Source organism: Vulpes lagopus, chromosome 2 (assembly GCF_018345385.1).
Source record: "Vulpes lagopus strain Blue_001 chromosome 2, ASM1834538v1, whole genome shotgun sequence".
In the NCBI taxonomy this organism is placed as follows: Eukaryota; Metazoa; Chordata; class Mammalia; order Carnivora; family Canidae; genus Vulpes; species Vulpes lagopus.
Window position 1 is genome coordinate 114,983,679 of NC_054825.1, and position 18,978 is coordinate 115,002,656.

An 18,978-nucleotide genomic window follows, 5' to 3' on the forward strand; every position below is an offset into this window, starting at 1 on the left:
AGTTCTACTGTGGTACCAGTGACCCATAGTGCAGTCTAGTGTGTGTGTGTGTGTGTGTGTGTGTGTGTGTGTGTGTGTGTGTGTGTGTGTGTGTGTGTGTGTGTGTTTTAACCTGGCCAGCATTTGGAAGTGACTTTTGTAATTCCTTCACTTTCAGAGGGATTTCAGTTTTTCTTTCTCACAAAGGAAAAACCTACTGAGAATAGGAGGTGAAATTTTTGATTCCCAGCTTTACTTTCGTTGGAAAAATTACTTAATCTCTTGGATGTACATTTCCTTATCTATAAAGTAAGAGTCATCTAGAGCAGGATTTCTCAACCTTGGCACTATTGATATTTTGGGTTAGATGATTCTTGGTTGTGAAGAGCTGTTCTGTGCATTGTTAGATATTCACCGGTATCCCTGGCCTCTGGTCTCTACGTGCCAGTTGTGATAACCAAAAATGTTTCCAGATGTCGCTAGATGTCTTTCAGGGCAGGCAAAATCCACTCCCTGTTGAAAACCACTGGCCCAGAGAGGACTGTCAATAACATTAGTAACAACAGCTATAACTCCTTAGAGCACTTTCTTAATGCCAGTCATAGCTCCCTGGACTTTGCATATAAATAACTCATGTGGATGTTGTAATAGGCCTGCAAGGTAGGGTCTGTCATTCCTGAAAAGAGGCTCAAAGCAGTTAAGTGGCTTGCCCAGGGCTACACACTTAATGAGTATACCCAGAGTCAGACCCAAGAGTCCATGGTCCTGACCAACTCAGACATTCTAATGAGATTATTTTACATGCAGAATCAATTCTAGCATTAACTAATATTAAGTCTAGTAGAGAAATAAAAATGAAAATGACTAATAACTTAGACAATAAAAATGACCAATAATTATCTTTGCCCTGTATAGTTGCTGTTCTTTCTTTCTTTTTTAAAATATTTATTTATTTATTTATTTATTTATTCATGAGAGACACAGAGAGAGGCAGAGACACAGGCAGAAGGAGAAGCAGGCTCCCTGTGGGGAGCCCGATGTGGTTCCTGATCCCCGGACTCCAGGATCACGCCCTGAGCCAGAGATAGATGCTCAACTGCTAAGCTACCCAGACGTCCCAGTTGCCATTCTGTCATTATGGACATATGCCAACTTTCTCTGAGATCTTTCCAGCCATACCTCTAGAGTCCCAGTGGTGATAGGATCTCTGGGCATCAGTGGTCATTTCCTGTCTCCCTACAGAACAGAATATACTCGGGCCTGCAGGGTGATATTATGGTGCCAGGTCATCTAGGCCCTGGTCCAGCCACTCTGTAGTATTTAGATAAGATGAGGTGTGGTGACTAGTACAGGTCCACATTCCCTCATCTATAATTGTGAAATGTAGAAAGCTTTAAAAGTCAACAAGTTTTGGGGCACCTGAGTGGTACAGTCGGTGAAACATCTGACTCTTAGTTTCAACTCAGGTCATGAGTCGTGAGATCGAGCTCTGCTTCAGCTCTATTATGCTCAGCGTGGAGTCGACTTAGATTCTCTCTCTCTCTTCCTCTGCCTTTCCCACTCAGGTTCTCTTTCTCACTGTCAAATAAATAAATAAATCTTAACAAAAAAGTCAAAAGGTTTTTGTAACTGATTAGTGCAACCCTGATTAGTGCAACCCTAAATTCATTTGACAACAAAATGGAACTAAATTAAGGAGTCTATTTAGTCTTTATGTATTAGACTTAACATGACTAGTCATGTGTTTGATACAGAGATATTCATGTTTTTGATTGATGTATGCAGCCCTAAGATGAATAAGGTCTGAGAATCTATGTGTACCATAACTATAGCTGGTAATTCTGTATTGTATAATTGATTTGCTGAGAGTAGAACTTAAATGTTCTTGCCAAAAATAAATGTATTATATATATATTTAAATATTTATATCTATATATTAACATATGTGAATTGATGGATAGGTTAATTTACTAGTTGGGTAATATATACCCAATCATCACAATATACACTTGAAATATCTTACAATTTTTCAGTTTTACCACAATAAACCTGAAAAAATATATATATACTTTTTTTTCTTTCTGATTGCAAAAGTAATTTTTAACTAATGTAGACCATCCCTATCTAATACCAGCTGTGTGTGGCTATCAAGCACTTAAACTGTGGCTAGTCCAAAGTCAGCTGTGCTAGGAGTATAAAATAAACTGCAGATTTTGAAGACTTAGTACAAAAGAAAAAAGGCTGGAAATATCTTGACAACAATTTCTTTCTGTTAATTATATGTAGAATGGTAAAATTTGATTATATTGTGTTAACTAGAATATATTATTAATGTTAGTTTTGCCTTTTCTTCTTGCCTTTTTAATGTAGCAACTAGAATATTTAAATTTATATATGTGGACTCCATTAAGTTCCTGTTGGATAGTGCTAGGAGGCTGAAGCAAGATATTAGAGTCACATGGCACAGAAAGTGAAAGTCTCTCAAAATACTACTCTTGAAGAGAATGCAGAGATAGTCTTCCTGTCTTCTTTATATTCATAAAAAAATCCAAGTTGTTATTTTATATGTTTTAAACATCTTTTTGTAAAACAAGATTATGCTACATATAGTGTTTAGAAACTTTCTTTTTCAAAAATATATCTTGGAGGGGTGCCTGGTTGCTGAGTCAGAAGAGCATGCAATTCTTGATCTTGGGGTCATGAGGTTGAGCCCCACGGTGAGTGCAGAGATTACTAAAATAAATAAATAAACTTTAAAAAAGTAAATACAAATAAAAAAATATTTTGGACACCTTTCAATCAATTTTCATGTGGGGATCCCTGGGTTGCTCAGCAGTTGAGCACCTGCCCTCAGCTCAGGGCATGATCCTGGAGTCCTGGGATTGAGTCCCGCATTGGGCTCCCTGCGTGGAGCCTGCTTCTCCCTCTGCCTATGTCTCTGCTTCTCTCTCTCTCTCTCTCTGTGTCTCTCATGAACAAATAAATAAAATCTTTAAAAAAAAATCAATTACGATGCTTAGAGAAGCTCATTGTGTGATCGAATTTATAATGAATCCTTATAAAGCAAATAATTGTTGTGTAAAACTTGCCTTCAAGTTAACATTTTAGACTAGTCTGTGTTTTCACAAGTCAGATTTTCGATCTGTCATTACAACAACATATTCCTGAGGTGCCTGGGATGGTGACTCAGGTGGTTCAGGGGCTGACTCTTGATTTCATCTCAGGTCATGATCTTGGGGTGCTGGGGTCAAGCCCACATCAGGCTATGTGCACAACAGGGAGTCTGCGTGAGAGTCCCTCTCTCCCTCTCCCTCTGCCCTTCCTCTCTCAGCTCACGTGTGTGTGTACACCTTCTCTCTAAAATAAATCTCTAAAAAAATTTTTTTTAAATAATTAAAAAATAAAACAACATATTCTCTCCTGCATGTTCTATGGAGAAGAGAAAATACACTTAAGTATAATACTTTTTAGTTTAAGTATAATTTAATAAAATATAAATTATTTTCTTTTTCCAGCAAATTCTGCCCAGCTGGTTGTAGAGACATAGCAGGAGACATTTCTGGGAATCTGGAGGGCAGGGAGGAAATTAAAAAGTACTTATTGCTTTGCCTAAATTCACCATAAAGTGAAGTCAGATAACATCTAAAACTCTAGTAAATTCATAATTCTCTCTTTTCTGAGAATAAATGAAATAATAAGTATAAAAACCATGGCTATTCATGCATGCATTCTTATTTTTAGCATTTCCACTTAAGCTCTCTTTAACACCTACGAGTGTAATTCCATTTATTTTATTTTATTTATTTTATTTTTATTTTTATTTTTTCCATTTATTTTTAATAAAAGGTTATCTTGGCAGCCTGGGTAGCTCCGCGGTTTAGCACCGCCTTCAGCCCAGGGCGTGATCCTGGAGACTCGGGATCATGTCCCACGTCAGGCTCCCTGCAGGGAGCCTGCTTCTCCCTCTGCCTGTGTCTCTGCCTCTCTCTCAATCTGTGTCTCTCATGAATAAATAAATAAAATCTTAAAAAAATAAAAAATAAAAGGTCATCTGGGTTTTTTTTTTGTAATTTATTTCTTTATTTTAATGCTCCAATTGATTCATGTTATATAGCCAAGGACATGAACATTCACATCACAGAATAACAATATTGACTCTGGGACCAATGAAGCCACCTGCCTTGCACGTATATACTAGTTCTTGCTTCCTTGCACCATACTTTCTTATGCAGAATGAAACTCTGATTGCATACTTTGTCCCCAGAGAAAAATACATTCACAGGAAGTTACTTGTCTAAAGTAGATGTTCTGTCTGCAGATACTCAGTCTTTCATTTCTTACTATTTGCAGATCTCTCTTCTGGAAATATGGTATCTGATTTTTGAATATTAACATTGCTATTTAAAGTAGTTGAGTTTACAGCATATGGGAATTGGCATGGGAATGTGAAAATCTGTGTAGTGAGGGAACTTTCCTGAGAGTTATTGACATGTGTCTTTATGCATAGGAGAAAACCATACGTGTTCCAGGAGATTGATAATTTCATCTCCAGCAAGGAGAAAACAAACTTGGCTTTCATTTTTGCTTTTAATACATCCTGATTCTAGAAACAGCACATTTTCCCATTTTGCTCTTTGTTTTCTTTTTCACGTATTGTCTTTATTTGCAAGATTGACATAGGATATTCATTTGGCTTACATTGTTTGACTCTTAAAATGATTTACAAGACCTCAGTTTGATATATACTTGGCACAGGCTATCTCTAAATGACTTCAGGAAATTAGGAGAAATAAACAGTTGAAGTATGGTTTCTCCCCCAGTAATAGAAAGTTTCTATTTGTTATTTTTCTATCCCATGCAAGAAACTTAAGAATTATGTGCAATAGGAGAGATAGCATCATTTTTTCTTACTTTGTTGTCTATCTTGCTTCCTCTTGACAGAGCTCTGTTTTTTAGTATAACAGGTAAACAGTTTCCTACATTGTAGATCTGCGTGCATGATCTGTAGGTGCTAGTAAACAGGTTTCCTATTTGACTCGAGCTGGTTTCCTACCATTTGCTTTCAGAATGACTTCATCTGGAGGGAAAATTTGTATTTTGAAAACTAATCTTTTCAAAGAAATCTTATTAGTGCCTTTTCATAGATGTTGATATTGTGGGTGTATGAGGTATCTATTGCTATATAACAACATGACTCCAAACCTTGATTAAAACAACACATGTAGTATCTCTCATGTTCTGTGGGTCAAGAGTTTGGGCATAGCTTGGCTGAGTTCCCTGCTGCAGGATCTCACAAGCCTGCATCCAAGTTGTCAGCTTGGGCCTTATTTCATCTGAGGCTCCCTTTTGCTTCTCAGCTCACGTGGTGGTGGCAGCATTCAGTTACTCATGGGTTGTTGACTGGAAGACCCTAATTTCTTCTTAGATTTTGGCTGGAGGCTGTCCTCAGCTCCTTGCCATTTGAGCCTTGCTGACATCACTGCTTGCTTCTTCAAAACCACCGAGGCAGAATTTCCTAACAAAGGAGTCCCCTAGTAAGACAGGTTACAGCCTTATGTAACGTCACTATGGGGGGCACCTGGGTGGCTCAGTGGTTGAGGGTCTGTCTTTGGCTCAGGTGGTGATCCAGGGGTCCTGGGATCCAGGCTCCCCCCAGACATCAGGCTCCACGCAGGGCGCCTGCTTCTCCCTCTGCCTATGTCTCTGCCTCTCTCTCTCTGTGCCTCTCATGAATGAATAAATAAAGTCTTTAAAAAAAAGAATGTTGCCATGAGCGTGGCATCCCATCACGATTGCCGTGTTCTATTAGCAGAAGAAGACCATAGCTCCCATCGTCTTAGAGGCCGTCCTCCATGGTGCCTCCATCTTAGGAAATGTGTTCAGTTGTGGCAGGTCCTTTGTGGAATCATCTTTGCAAAACCAAAACATATCCTGTAGGTCAAGTTCACAGAATGTGTAGAACAAGTTACTAGAGAAGCTGTTGGAGAAACAGGTGCTCTGCTTCAGGAAATAAGATATTGTCTTAAAAGAACAGTTACAGAAAAAGAATTGGTTCATTCTACAGTTGTTCCAAAAGGTAGAACCAGGGTCAGAGGAAGAAAGTATTTGGGAAGCCAGTTTCAGTTGCATATAAGGAATCACTGAGCAGTACAAAATGGGCTAGAATGTCTCAAGAAACCATGAGCCCTAGTCCCTGGAAGTGGAAGTGTGTAGATGTTACAACAGTTTGTCAGACAGGGCCCGTATGTGTCCGGGAAGGTGCTGTGGGGTGGCGAAAGTGACTGTCGGCCAGGACGTATCGAGAGAGAACTTTAACAGTCTTTTTGAATTCTTAAGGCTCTGTGACTCTGTCTCCTTGACTGATGAACGAAGCCATCAACATTGGTACATGCCTATCATGCCAGATAAGTAGGATGGGCTTCTCTTTGAGATCTGCCTCACCTGGAAACCAGAGATAAAAAGCCCCTAGAACAGTTTCTTTCTTGGCACCTTTTCCCCAGCCTGCTGACTATACCATCTGTCTTTAAGTGGAAGACATCACTTAATAACTTGTTTCAGTAAATTCTCCATTCTCCCCAAATATTCAAGAAATACTAGAAAATAAAGGAAGACAGTACAGAGAGAGCGTGCTCTTGGTTTAGGAGGAAAAGAGGAGAAACTAGGCCCAATGTACACCCACAAAAAGCCAGAGGGAAATATGTTATAATAGTGCATGACTGTCTCCAGGTGATGGCAGTATGTGTGACTTTTTTCATATTTTCCAACATTTCTGCAATGAATGCATCTTACTTTTGTAAAGAAAATGTTGCCAATATGGTAATTACAAAGACTGTAGCCACAGAGGAACAATTCCTATGATAGAATATGGAATACATTTTTTTAAAAGATTTTATTTATTTATTCATGAGAGATGGAGAGAGAGAAGAGACACAGGCAGAGGAAGAAGCAGTCTCCCTGCAGGAGCCCGATGTGGGACCCGATCCCCAACCCCAGGATCATGCCCCAAGTTAAAGGCAGATGCTCAACCGCTGAGCCACCCAGGTGTCCTGGAATACATTTTTATAATTCAGCATTTTACCATCATTTTAAAACATGTGCTTTATTATTATTATTATTATTTTAAAGATTTTATTTATTCATGAGAATACACAGGAGAGAGAGGCAGAGGGAGAAGCAGGCTCCATGCAGGGAGCCTGATGTAGGACTCGATCCCAGGTCCTCAGGATCAGGCCCTGGGCTGAAGGCAACGCTAAATTGCTGAGCCATCCGGGCTGCCCAAAACATGTGCTTTATTCATGTTTGATTAAATGCAACCTAACGCATTAGTTTTATTTAATTTTTTTTTAGCATTTAGTTTTATATTAAACTTTAATTACTTTGTCAATACTTTTTACGAGTACAAGTTGACTTTTCCTAAAGGAGGACTTAAGAAAATGCTTTGATTCTGGGATGACTTAATAATTGCTTTGAAAGTTGGTGCAGTCTTACTTCGTGCTGATCTGTTTGGCCATCTTTTGTGGCTTAGTGAACTTCAGAAATGTTTAATACCATCAACTTGAAATTTCATGAGCCATGCACGTGGGCTTCTCAGCTGTCTGTTGCATTGCTTTTCCTGAAGAATTACATTTAAATTATTTCCTTTGAGTTGAAGGTAGGTAGTTCACTAATTAACATGCATGTTAATTAACACGGGCTAGTGGTGTGGTTTTCTTATATTTACATTTCAGTGAGGCTTTGACCTTGAAAATAGCTAGAAAAAGTATAAATTGTGTGCTCTTCCAAAAGTATAAATTATGCCTTTCTTCAAAGGAAACTTACAAGTTTAGTGAGAGTAAATTTTAAAAATTGATACCAAAAAGCCCCAATTTAAGTAGACATCAATTTTATTTAAGTTGGTTGGGTAAGAGAGGGATTTTTATTTTTATTTTTTAAGAAAACAATCCTGGAAAGGGCTGATATTTTTATCATAATAATGTAATAGCCAGATCTAGTGGTTATTCTCTTGGAGTTGTATCCTACGGTGCTCATTTAATATGGAAAAACATGAGCGGCAATTGAATAAATTCCATTAAAAGAGTATATACTACTGGGGTCCCTCCATACTGGTTACTGTGGAAAATGAGAATGTTATGTTGGCCAGTGATGCTAGTATTAGCTCCTATTGCTGGTTGACCTGTGAACCTGTCCTTTTGTAACCAAGGAGGCCTTGGGACATGCCAAGTCCTGTAAGAGCTCTCCACTAGGCTGGGCTCCTGGGATAAAGACCATCCCATCCCTAGAAGAAATTATAAGGAAGATAATGATCCCAGGGAAAGTGGGATTATTTGCTCAGTAGACCACTGGACCAATTTGGTTTTCATTTGGGGGCTGGGAGAGCTAGGCAAGCATGTGTGGACATCGGGTGCCCATTAGAATCACAAGGTGATACCCATTAGAAAAGATACTAGACATCATGAAGTCCAGCCTTTTCATTGTACAGAGGAATTGGGGTGCCCGATCCAAAGTAGATAAAGTTAGAGGCAAAACTGGGATGATGAGCTAATTGCCAAATTTAAATTCAGGGCTTTTCTGTTACAACTGGCAGATCCATTTTGTACCCTAAGAATCTAAAACAGTGATAACCTATTTAAGAAAAGAACATTCTGGAGAAAAAAAAAAAATTCCACAAACTGCCTATTTAAAGATCACTATCTTATTCTCATCTTCTAATTCTTCTCCAGAATCAAGGAGGATAGTATTTGCATCTGTCTTTCAGCATTTTCATATTTCTTCTCTGTCAGTAATTCTTGCCCTCTTTTAGCTATGATAGCTGTTATTGCAAAACTGACTCATTTTTCCCAAATCTGATCTAGTTTGGAAAATATACACCCTGTAAATCAAAATATACTTCCCTGTAAATCGAGAAGATCTCGATTTTATTGCAACCGCAACTATTACAAAATATGGTTGGTCTCGGTGGTCCCCCAGGGTTTATAACCTAAATCAAGAGAATTTTTCCACTGCGAGTACGGCAGCAGCATGGCCATTAACCCGAAGAGAAATTCCCAAGTCCAGTTATCAAGATATAATTTCATGAGCTGCTTTTCTCATTTCAGCGTTAGCCACCACGGAGAAGTGAGGCATTGCTGAAATTTATTTAGAAAATGTTTCTCAGCCCCTCGTCCTGGGCTGACCTGACAGCCTGATCACCCTCCCATGCAGGTCTGTGCCCATGGGGGCCTCGGGGCCCAGGCACCCATGGAAAAGTTTCAGTCCTTCTCCAGCCGCACTTCCAGTGGGCCAATCCCAATCCCAGGGCCACCTGCTAATCAGCCAGTCAGGTGCTCCTGCTCACTTTGTCACTCCAAGGCAGCAGTCATGGAGGACTGAGCGGGTGCCAGCCATCTGCCCCTTTCGGAAGAGACTCCAGAAATGAGATGGAGGCTGTGGGTCCTGGGTTGCTCATCCTCATAGCTCCAAGACCTTTGAGAAGTTTTTTTGTTGTTGTTCCATGTAATGTTCCATGGCGGACATCACTATTTTGCTTTTGGTGCCTTGTTCAATCTCTGAATTCATCATAAGATGAAGCTGTGGTATGGAAGGTTCACCTTCTCAAATGGTCCTTAGTAATGAGTATCTGGTAAACCAAATGTAAGACACTGATTAGTTATCTATGTCTGCTGAACAAGCTGCCCCAGAATTAGTGGCTTAAAATAAGAGCCATGTTATTTGCTGATGAGTTTGTGGGGCAGCAATTTGGGTTGGTCAGTTCTTTTTTTTTTTCTTTTAATTAAAAAAAAATATTTATTGATTCATGAGAGATACAGTGAGAGAGGCATAGGGAGAAGCAGGCTCCCTGCGGGAAGCCTGATTCAGGACTCGATCCCAGGACCCCAGGATCGACCTGAGCTGAAGGCAGGCGCTGAACCACTAGGCCACCCAGGTGCCCCCTCCTAGCATATTTTAAATGTGTTCTTGAGTAGCTGTGAATGATGCTGTTGCTGTATTTCAGACCTCTTTATTGTGCAAAGCCGCTATCCACGCAGGAATAATTGCAGACGAGTTGGGTGGTCAGATCAGCGTGCTTCAGCGCAAAGGGATAAGTCGATATGAAGGAATCCTGGCCAATGGCGTGCTCTCAAGAGAGTGAGTACCTTGTCTTTTGTTCTGAGTGGAAGGTTGCCCCGAAGGCATAATTTATCAGCTCACAATTTTGAAGGGACAGTGGGCATCTGATACCAAGGGTTTGTCGCCTGGGAAGAAGGTGCGTGAGGGCCTAAAGCAGCATTTATGGTGACTGTGGGCAAGAGCAGCGCAGCAACAAAGCAGCTCACTGGTTCTGCTGACAAGTACGTTAAGTGGCACACGTTGGAAGCTCTGGGGCAACGCAGTGCTTCTACCCTAGGTGTGTTATGGGGAGAGAATAAAGGCTATCTATCCCTTTTCAGTTCTTCCAGTTTTAGTAAATTATTGGTTCTCTCCAATATTACCAGAGATACTGAAGGAGACCGGGCAGTCAAGTAGGCCTCCACAGAACAACCAAGCTTCCCAGGAGCTCCTGGTGATGGATAATACTTGGGAAGTGGGGGGGAAAGCGGGGCGCTTTTGTTAACATTCACCCCTCTGATTGCTGTCACCCTCTGCTCTTTTAGCTTCCTGAGAAAAAAAAAGTATGTCAATTGTTCACATGTTTTAAACATTTCAACCTGGGCTTTTAATGCATTTAGGTTTCCTCAGCTTCTGGGGTGGAAAACAAGAGCTGTTAGGACTAAATATAAACCCGCCTTGTGGTCCAGGTGTCTGCTCATAGAAACAGGCAGCTTGGCGTGGGCCAGGGGGAGGCTTGCCTGGGTGGGTGCCGTGGGAGAGAAAGATGATCCTGAAACTGCTGTGTTTATCTCTAGCCCCTTCCCTGTCAGCCCCCAAAATGTCTCCCTGCCACCATGGCCCTGTGTTTTTTGGACAGGTTGTCACGTAGTCTTGGTCTCAGGAATACTGCACAAGACAGAGGCGACTGGCATTTCAGGATCCAGAAGTAGGAAAACGTAGCCCAGGGCCTGTACCCCTACCACGCCCTAGTCTGTATGGGGGTCACCACCCTCCCCTGCGCCCCCACCCCACTGTGGCGCCCTGGTCCCTGCTCCTGTGACACCATCGTGTTTCCCTGCTCTTGATAGGTTGATAGGTTCCCTGGTTAGCATAAATATAGTGACGCTGATGTCACTGTGAGGCAGTTATACAGTAATTTTTTTCCCTCCCCTTCTACTTTTTATTTAAATGTATTACGGCTGGTTGAGCGATATTGTGGTTCAAATAGGGATTCTGACTACAAGATGTAATATTGTTTCTGTGGGAAAATGTATCATAAATTCTCAAGAACCAATTGATGAGCTCACAAGTAAAGTTAGGGACTAAAGCCCATTTCTGGATTGAGGTGTTGGCCTAAGCTCACAGGATGGGGACTTAGAAGCAGTGGCTGCAGTCGGGGGAGAAACTGGGTAGGACACATTCATGAAGGAGGCCTTGGCCGGGTGGAAGGCGGGGACCAGGCAGGCGGGGGACACGGAGCAGAGTCAGGGCCTGGGGAGGGACACCAGAGGAGTTACGGTAGGCAGCACACCCTGCTCTTGTCCAGGCCCTGGCTGGAGGGTGGCTGAGGAGAAAAGGCAAAGCTCCCACTGGCAATTCTGAGTCGGGGCTGCAGGTAGGGGTACCTGGAGAGGGTGTTTGAGCCCCAGTCTTTCACAGGCCACGCAAGTGATGCTGCATGTGATCTGTGGAAGGCAGTCGCCCACTAAGCACAGGGTGCGGGCTGCACTCTGATGGGAGGCTCACTGCTCTGTGTTCTTGCCTGCTGTGGATGGGGCTTCCCTCTGGATAGGACTTCTCACTTTGAGAGGCCCCACAGTGTTCTTTTCATACTGTGTGAACATTCAAAGACAAATCAGTCCCAAGTTTGTGCCAAGGTTTAAGATCTAAAAGCTTAGTTACAGGGGCGCCCAGGTGGCTCAGTGGTTGAGCGTCTGCCTTTGGCTCAGGTTCTGATCCCGGGTCATGGGATGGAGTCCCCATCGGGCTCCCTGCAGGGAGCCTGCTTCTCCCTCTGCCTGTGTGTCTGCCTCTCTCTCTCTGTGCCTCTCATGAATAAATAGATAAGATCTTTTAAAAAGATAAAAATAAAAAATAAAAGCTTAGTAACAGAGTACCTTTAGAACTAAATCCTTACTCAAATAAAATTTATATGTGTGTGTTATAAATTCACTTTCATATACACACGTATTTTATACATACATATATGCACGTACATATATGTACTATGGATAAAAATGTACGCGTACATGTACTATATATACATACATGCATATGTACATGTATTTTTTCACTTTTGTATTTGCCTCAAACTTTTTGGAACATAAATATTATATCCTGATTTATTTTAAAAGTGATTACTTATGCACAGTAAGCTGTAAACATCAGCGTGATCTTGACTTTTGAGGATCTGGTTTTGGTTACATTTTTTATGGTTCAATGTATTGATACTAGGGGACCATTTCAGGAAGATGTCATGCTGGGGCCTAGATTTGTTGAGCGCCGTGTCTCCAAATAGGAACAAAGAATTGACCTCTGGTTTTAAGTCTGTTTTTTGTTTTTTGTTTGTTTTTTTTTAATCTCTTGCCTATGTTTATGTACATCTTAGTGCTTCTTTTGTAGAAAAATAGGATCGTAAAAAGTTTAACTTGTACTACTAGGATTTTATTTTACCTTTTGAAAAAAATTATTTAAACTGTTAAATAGAAGCAGACGTGTTCTCAGTCTTCTGGGCTTAACACAGATGAAGTCACCTAATGGAATTTGAAATTAAATGATGATGCAAAGATAGGAATACAGAAATCGAAACCATTAATGAATTAGGAAGAGTTTGGCTCTACATTCCATGCAGTTATTTAAACAAATTTTTGATGTTTGTTTTGGTGGGAATAGAAAGTCCAGAATTATATCAACGTCCCTTCTTCCTTCCAGCTCTGATTTTGCTTTGGCTTTTTGTACTGAGCAGAGAAAAGTGAACCACATGCGGATACATCTCTTCCAGTCATCTCAATTCCCAAATCTTTAGGGGGCAGTTGTTTTTATCTGTGCTGGGTTGCTGTTGGGGAAGCACTGTGCCTGCGGTCATTGAACTTCTGTTCCCACACATGCTTGTTTGGTGTTCAGGAAAAAACACAGAAGGAAGCATTGCCGCTGAGGAAGAAGGAGTCCCTAAAGTAAATATCTAGGGTTCTTCTGGGATTCATCCGGGTCAGGTCACTTCCTTGATTGGAGGAGACCAGAATGGAATCAGGAAGAGAGCCTGACCTCAGACAGAGGGTGAAGCTCAAACCACCAGCCGGGAATGCTTTTCTTTCAGTTTACATCAGCCTATTCTTGATCACTTCTCTAGCCCTCTGGGAAGGCTGGCAGTTCCAGGAATCTGATTGAACTCATTCACCCTGATGTGAGCTTCAGAGCTCCAGCCTCCTGGGGTGTTTCCAGTTTTAAAAGAGGAGGCTCAAAAAATAAATAAATAAATAAATAAATAAATAAATAGGCTCATTTACCAATAGAATTCTCTAAGTGGTTGTATTTAGTTAGTTTAATAGAGTCAAATGGAAAAATAAAAAAAGTATTTATTCCAGCTGATAATGGAGAAAAGCCAGGCAGAGAGCTTTTAGGTGCAGAGCCCTCCCGGTGGTGTCTTCCCAGGGTTAACTACAGTTATCCTTCTTTCCATAACCTCTCTTGTTCAGCAACAACAAAATATTTTAGTGTCTCATGGCAGTGGGAACAAGTTTAGGTGCTCCAGGTTGCTGTAGTATCAGGTGGGCTTATTTGGGCAAAATGTCAAGTGTAATAGCAGGAACGTTAGGAAAAAAATGGAAAAATCAGTCAAATAGAGGCTCTAAATAAATTAATAAAACTTTGTGAAACAGCAACTTTCTTTAAAAGTTAGGAGAGCTGCATCTTCACCCCAGCTTGGCCTCGAACTGTGAATTTAGGCAAGTGTCATGACCCCCGAGGGTCTGCATTTTCATGTAGGAAATGATTGGTGCCTGCATTGTATTCAGTGCAGAGGTTATAATGGAACCTTTATGCAGTATGGCAGGGCCGGGAGTCTCTGCTTGGGACTGGACAAAGAAGAAGATAAAGTCCCTTCCAGGAATTGGGACTACCTGGTACTTCTGAACATTGCAACAGCAGCAAAGCTTTAAATGGGAAGGTTCCTATACTCTTGTCCAGACTTTTTCTGGGCTCTTTGTGATTTCACGGTTCAGGACCCTCTGTCCATGGTTGCCATCTCTAAATCAGAGTCAAACATTTAAATTGAGATCCCGGTAAGCAACTCACCTCCTCATGTCTGTGTTTGTTATTGCAGTGGTTCCCTGTCAGACAAGCGATTTCTCTTTACCTCCAATGGTAAGGATCATGCTTTTTTTTTTTTTTAAGAACTTGATATTTTCTAATCCCCAGTGGTAGTTTATTTTCCCGTAGCCCTCTGATGATCTAGTTTAAAGGATTGTATTTTTGTTTTTGCCCCCCGCCGATCCCAGAGCACCAAGTACGCTGTAATCTAAAAATACCAAGACACTAACTCAATTGGCGTGAAGTAGAAAATCCTTTTTCTTTATCATCAGCTGTCTCAAACTTTTGCCAAAAAAGAATGAAAATTCGAAATAGCATTTATTTTAAGATAAATTCCTTTATGTTAAACTTTAACAGGAAAAGCTTTTAAATACGACGGTTTGATTTGTAGTTCTCTTGAATAAAATGATTGAACATGAAATATGTTCTGTGTAAATAGTCTCTCAGCCTAAAGTAAAATATTGCAAGGAGAACAATATGAATGTGCCTTCTTTGTCCAGGGAGAGGAGTATGGCCTTTATTTGCTAACCTCCACATTGTCTTGGACATGGTAAAATTCAGGTCCTGAGGATGACGTTGAGTACAATTTACTGATCTTCAGAGCCCCTGGATGTCCCTCCTCTTCAAGGATACGGACAATAGAGTACCCTCTGATCAAGTGAGAAGAACTTTCAGCATTTTAAACCTTTAGGACACATTATACTTTGCTGAAATGAGGGTGAAATTATAAGTTTAGAAAGGAAAACCTATGGTGGGAACAAAGAGATGTCATTCCTAGGGGGGTGTGACTTCAGTGAGGTCCATTAAAGAGAAAAGCAGCAGTTGCCAGCTGCTGCAGTACCAGTGAGTCAAAGAAAAAGTCTGGGTCACTAAAAAAAAACTAGTACTTAAACAGTTGATTTGCTATCAGAATGGAAATAAATCCACTGGATAATTCTAGGTAAAATGGAGTACTTTATTTTTCCCCCCTCTCATTTTGTGTTTACATCAGAAATACTCTCCCAGCCTTTTTGAAATTTTTTAATTTTTCATTTTTTTAGGTTGCAGCAGATCATTGAGTTTGGAACCTGACACACAAATCAGAGCCTCTTGGCAGTGGGTCAGTGAGATGGGAGAACAAATTCACTGGTCCCCCGACCAAGCCCAACTTCAAGACCAAGACCTGTCGTGGGCAGCAGGGGATGGTGGCAAGAACCGCAAACAGCGAGAGTGGCTGGAGACCGATTTGGGAGAGAAAAAGAAAATCACAGGTACAGCCTCACCAATGCAAGTGACCGGCGTTTGAAATTACGTTTTAGACCTACAGAGGTGCCTCTTTCTGTCCCTCCAAGGACTCTGTGTCTTTTCTAAAAGTAACAAGCCTTCACACTGTCTCCATGGGAAGAACCTGTGCGCAGATTGTAAGTGCGGATGTATGGATTAGAAAGCCCACACCTCAAAGATGGAACCTTCTGCTGGCGTGTTGTCAGTGTGGAAACACTCATCTGTGGTCAGGTTTCTAAATGCAAATAAGAAAAATTGGCCTGGAAAATGATTTAAGATTTCAAGTGAGGAGAAAAAAAAAAAGAAAGAAAGAAAGAAAGAGAAAAGACACCTGGAATTGTAATACATGCTGTATATATTTTTAAAAACTAACCTATCAATAATATTTTCTTACAAGGGATTATGACCACAGGATCCACACAGTCAAATTTCAACTTTTATGTTAAGAGTTTCGTGATGAAGTTCAAAAACAACAACTCCAAGTGGAGGAGCTATAAAGGAATTGCGAATAATAAAGAGAAGGTAAGAGAAACTTTGGAGGAAGGAACTGAGCGGGAGAGTGGTCTCCAGATACTTTTATCCGTGTGATTCCAGAAACCAGAGTTGCAGCACCACCCTAGTGAGGTAACTTAGCCTTTGTTGGCAAAGCCATATATCTTCACTAGCAAGCATCTCTGCAGAACCGCAATGGACATAGAATTCTGGCTTTGGTGTCATACAAGCAGGGAGGAGGGGGTGGGAAAGACTTAGGAACTTCCTCCGAGCCTCTTCGGGTAAAAGTTATTTGTTTCTACAGGTGTTTCAGGGCAACTCTAATTTTCGGGATCCAGTGAGGAACAATTTCATCCCTCCCATCGTGGCCAGATACATTCGGGTTGTTCCCCAGACGTGGCATCAGAGGATAGCCTTGAATGTGGAGCTCTTTGGTTGCCAGATTACACAAGGTGTGGGACCGGGGCAGGTCAGCGAGTTGTTTGATTCTGATCATGCCCTTTCACAGATTGTTACTAATGTGGTTTTTCCAACATCTCCTCTGCCTCAGGTAATGATTCATTGGTGTTAAACAAAACAAGTCCAAATACTGTTGGTTCATCTGAAAGAGAAGATGAGACAATCACAAAATCCATCCCCTCTGCAGAAATACCCACAGGTAGAGCAGTTACTGTTTTGTGGTTTCCTAAGTGGCATAACCGGACTCCATCTGATTATTACAGTCACTTCAACAAAACCTTTTTTCTCTGTCATGTGAATGTCTGGAGTCAGATGGCCCAGAGGCAGCTGCATAAGTATAAAATGAGGTATATCCACAGGAGGTATATCATTGCAATATTGTAAGTAGAAAAAAGTAGTATTTGCCCTTCAAACAATAGGTAAAGATTTTATGGAAAAATAATAGCACCTCCACACAATGGAATACTCTGCAGGTGTGAAAAATAAATGTGCTTAGTAGTAGAGGAAACTCTCTGAGATAACTTTAAAAAATATGCAAAGACCGGACAGTCTATATAGCACTCTACCATTTGTGCAAAAAAGGGAATAAAGATTGAATACACACACATATATATAAATATGTACACATATATGCATATATATATATATATATATAAAATCATTGCAATATCTCTGGAAGAAGGTCAGGAAACATAATTTGGCTTCCTGTAGAGGAGGAACAGAGGTAGGAGGGAGACATTTTTATACTTTTTGAAGTTTGAACATGTAAATATATAATCTATTCACATAATAAACATTAAAAGGACATTTGTTTTTTCAGAATATAAAATGATTTGCATATTAATTTATATAAAATTCAGAAAGATTAGAGATATAGAAATATGAACATAAGAACAAGCCATAAATTAGTATCCCTAGATAATCACCATATTCCATTGTATGCAAACTATATTTATCTATAACTTTGAAAAAAAAACAGTAGCCTGCCATATATTTGGTCCTGTATCTTTTTTCACTTAACATGGTACTATGGGCATCTTCCAATGTTATTAAGTAGTTGAAAAACACAGTTTTGTTTTTTTTTTAATTTATTTATGATAGTCACATAGAGAGAGAGAGAGAGAGGCAGAGGGAGAAGCAGGCTCTGTGCACCGGGAGCCCAACATGGGACTTGATCCCGGGTCTCCAGGATCCTGCCCTGGGCCAAAGGCAGGCGCTAAACCGCTTCGCCACCCAGGGATCCCCACAGTTGTTAATACCTTTGTGTTTTCATATGGATATACCATCACCTAGTTAACCAGTCCCCTGTTGTTGGATGTTTAAGCCAATAGATTTTTCCCACATTTCCACTCTGGTAAATAACACCGCCATCATTTACATAACTTTTGTTCCTTTCAAAGGTTCTTATCCTCCCCTTTCACGAACTACACATTTCCACTCCTGATCATCCCTTTGTTTTCTTCTCAGGGATCACAGATAAAGAAGGGTGGACAAATATTTCTCCTTTAGTGTGCATAGTTTCTACAAGCTTGGGGCCTGCTTTAGTATCTGTTAAAGCGACTTCTTTTTTTAAAGTAGGAAGATATGGTGTTCCGTGCAGCAGAGTGGAAATGCTGCTTGAGGTCATCAGGCTGCATTTCCTCTCAGTCCACAGCTCCAAAGCCCTGGTAACGGAAGCACAGGGAAGCACAGGGCTCAGCTCCCCTTCCCTGCTCCCCCCCCACCCGCCAAGCTCCTGTTATTGTCCAAGCCAGAGCCCTCCCACCATCTAGGAGAACTGGTTCCTTGAGCCAAGCACCTCCTGGCCAGCTGAGTGGGCCGGCTTGAAATCATCCCCCTGGATCCTGATTTTGGAGTCTAATATTGTCCAAACAACAAGCTCAGAGTAAATGTGAATCTCTGAGGACCATCAAAAATTGCCCTTTTTGGGAAAAAAATAAAACTTATTTTCCAAAAACTTGAGCCAGGATTTTGAATCCTCTCTTTTGCTTTCTGATATCAGGCAATGCCTAGCACATACTCACTTCCCCCAGATATGAATGAAGGCACTCAAGACCTTTCAAACCAGTCTTCAGTCTTAGATCGTGAGGCTTGGCTGCGGTTCATTTCTGTTGTAATGTGGTGGCTTTCCCCCTTCCTAGGAATAAACGTCACAGCTGTTGCCCTTCCACTGGTGCTCTTTGGCCTGCTGGTTGCTGGAATGGGAATCTTTGCAGCCCTTAGAAAGTATGTAACTTGACATTTTACAATTTCTTCTCTGATTATGCAAATAATCACAAACCCAAAATATTTGCTTTTCAGATGTTCTTGTGTAGAAAAGCTGCATTGCTTTGGCCAAGATAAAATGTTAATTTATGCTTTAAAAACAAGTTGGGGAGGGGTGGAAAGTATCAAGCATTCTTTTATAAA

The 18,978-nt window shown here is 40.8% G+C and overlaps 1 protein-coding gene across 1 annotated transcript in view; it reads left to right on the forward strand.

The window, feature by feature from the left end:
• The window catches only part of DCBLD1 (discoidin, CUB and LCCL domain containing 1), a 66,663-nt gene that overhangs the window by 40,615 nt on the left and 7,070 nt on the right, over positions 1-18,978 (forward strand). The window contains exons 5-13 of the mRNA XM_041732669.1: positions 3,495-3,572; positions 8,180-8,204; positions 9,971-10,104; positions 14,369-14,409; positions 15,396-15,605; positions 16,016-16,140; positions 16,415-16,562; positions 16,661-16,768; positions 18,711-18,795. Of these exons, the coding sequence (XP_041588603.1) occupies positions 3,495-3,572; positions 8,180-8,204; positions 9,971-10,104; positions 14,369-14,409; positions 15,396-15,605; positions 16,016-16,140; positions 16,415-16,562; positions 16,661-16,768; positions 18,711-18,795 (954 nt within the window). The remainder of the gene's footprint in view (positions 1-3,494; positions 3,573-8,179; positions 8,205-9,970; positions 10,105-14,368; positions 14,410-15,395; positions 15,606-16,015; positions 16,141-16,414; positions 16,563-16,660; positions 16,769-18,710; positions 18,796-18,978) is intronic.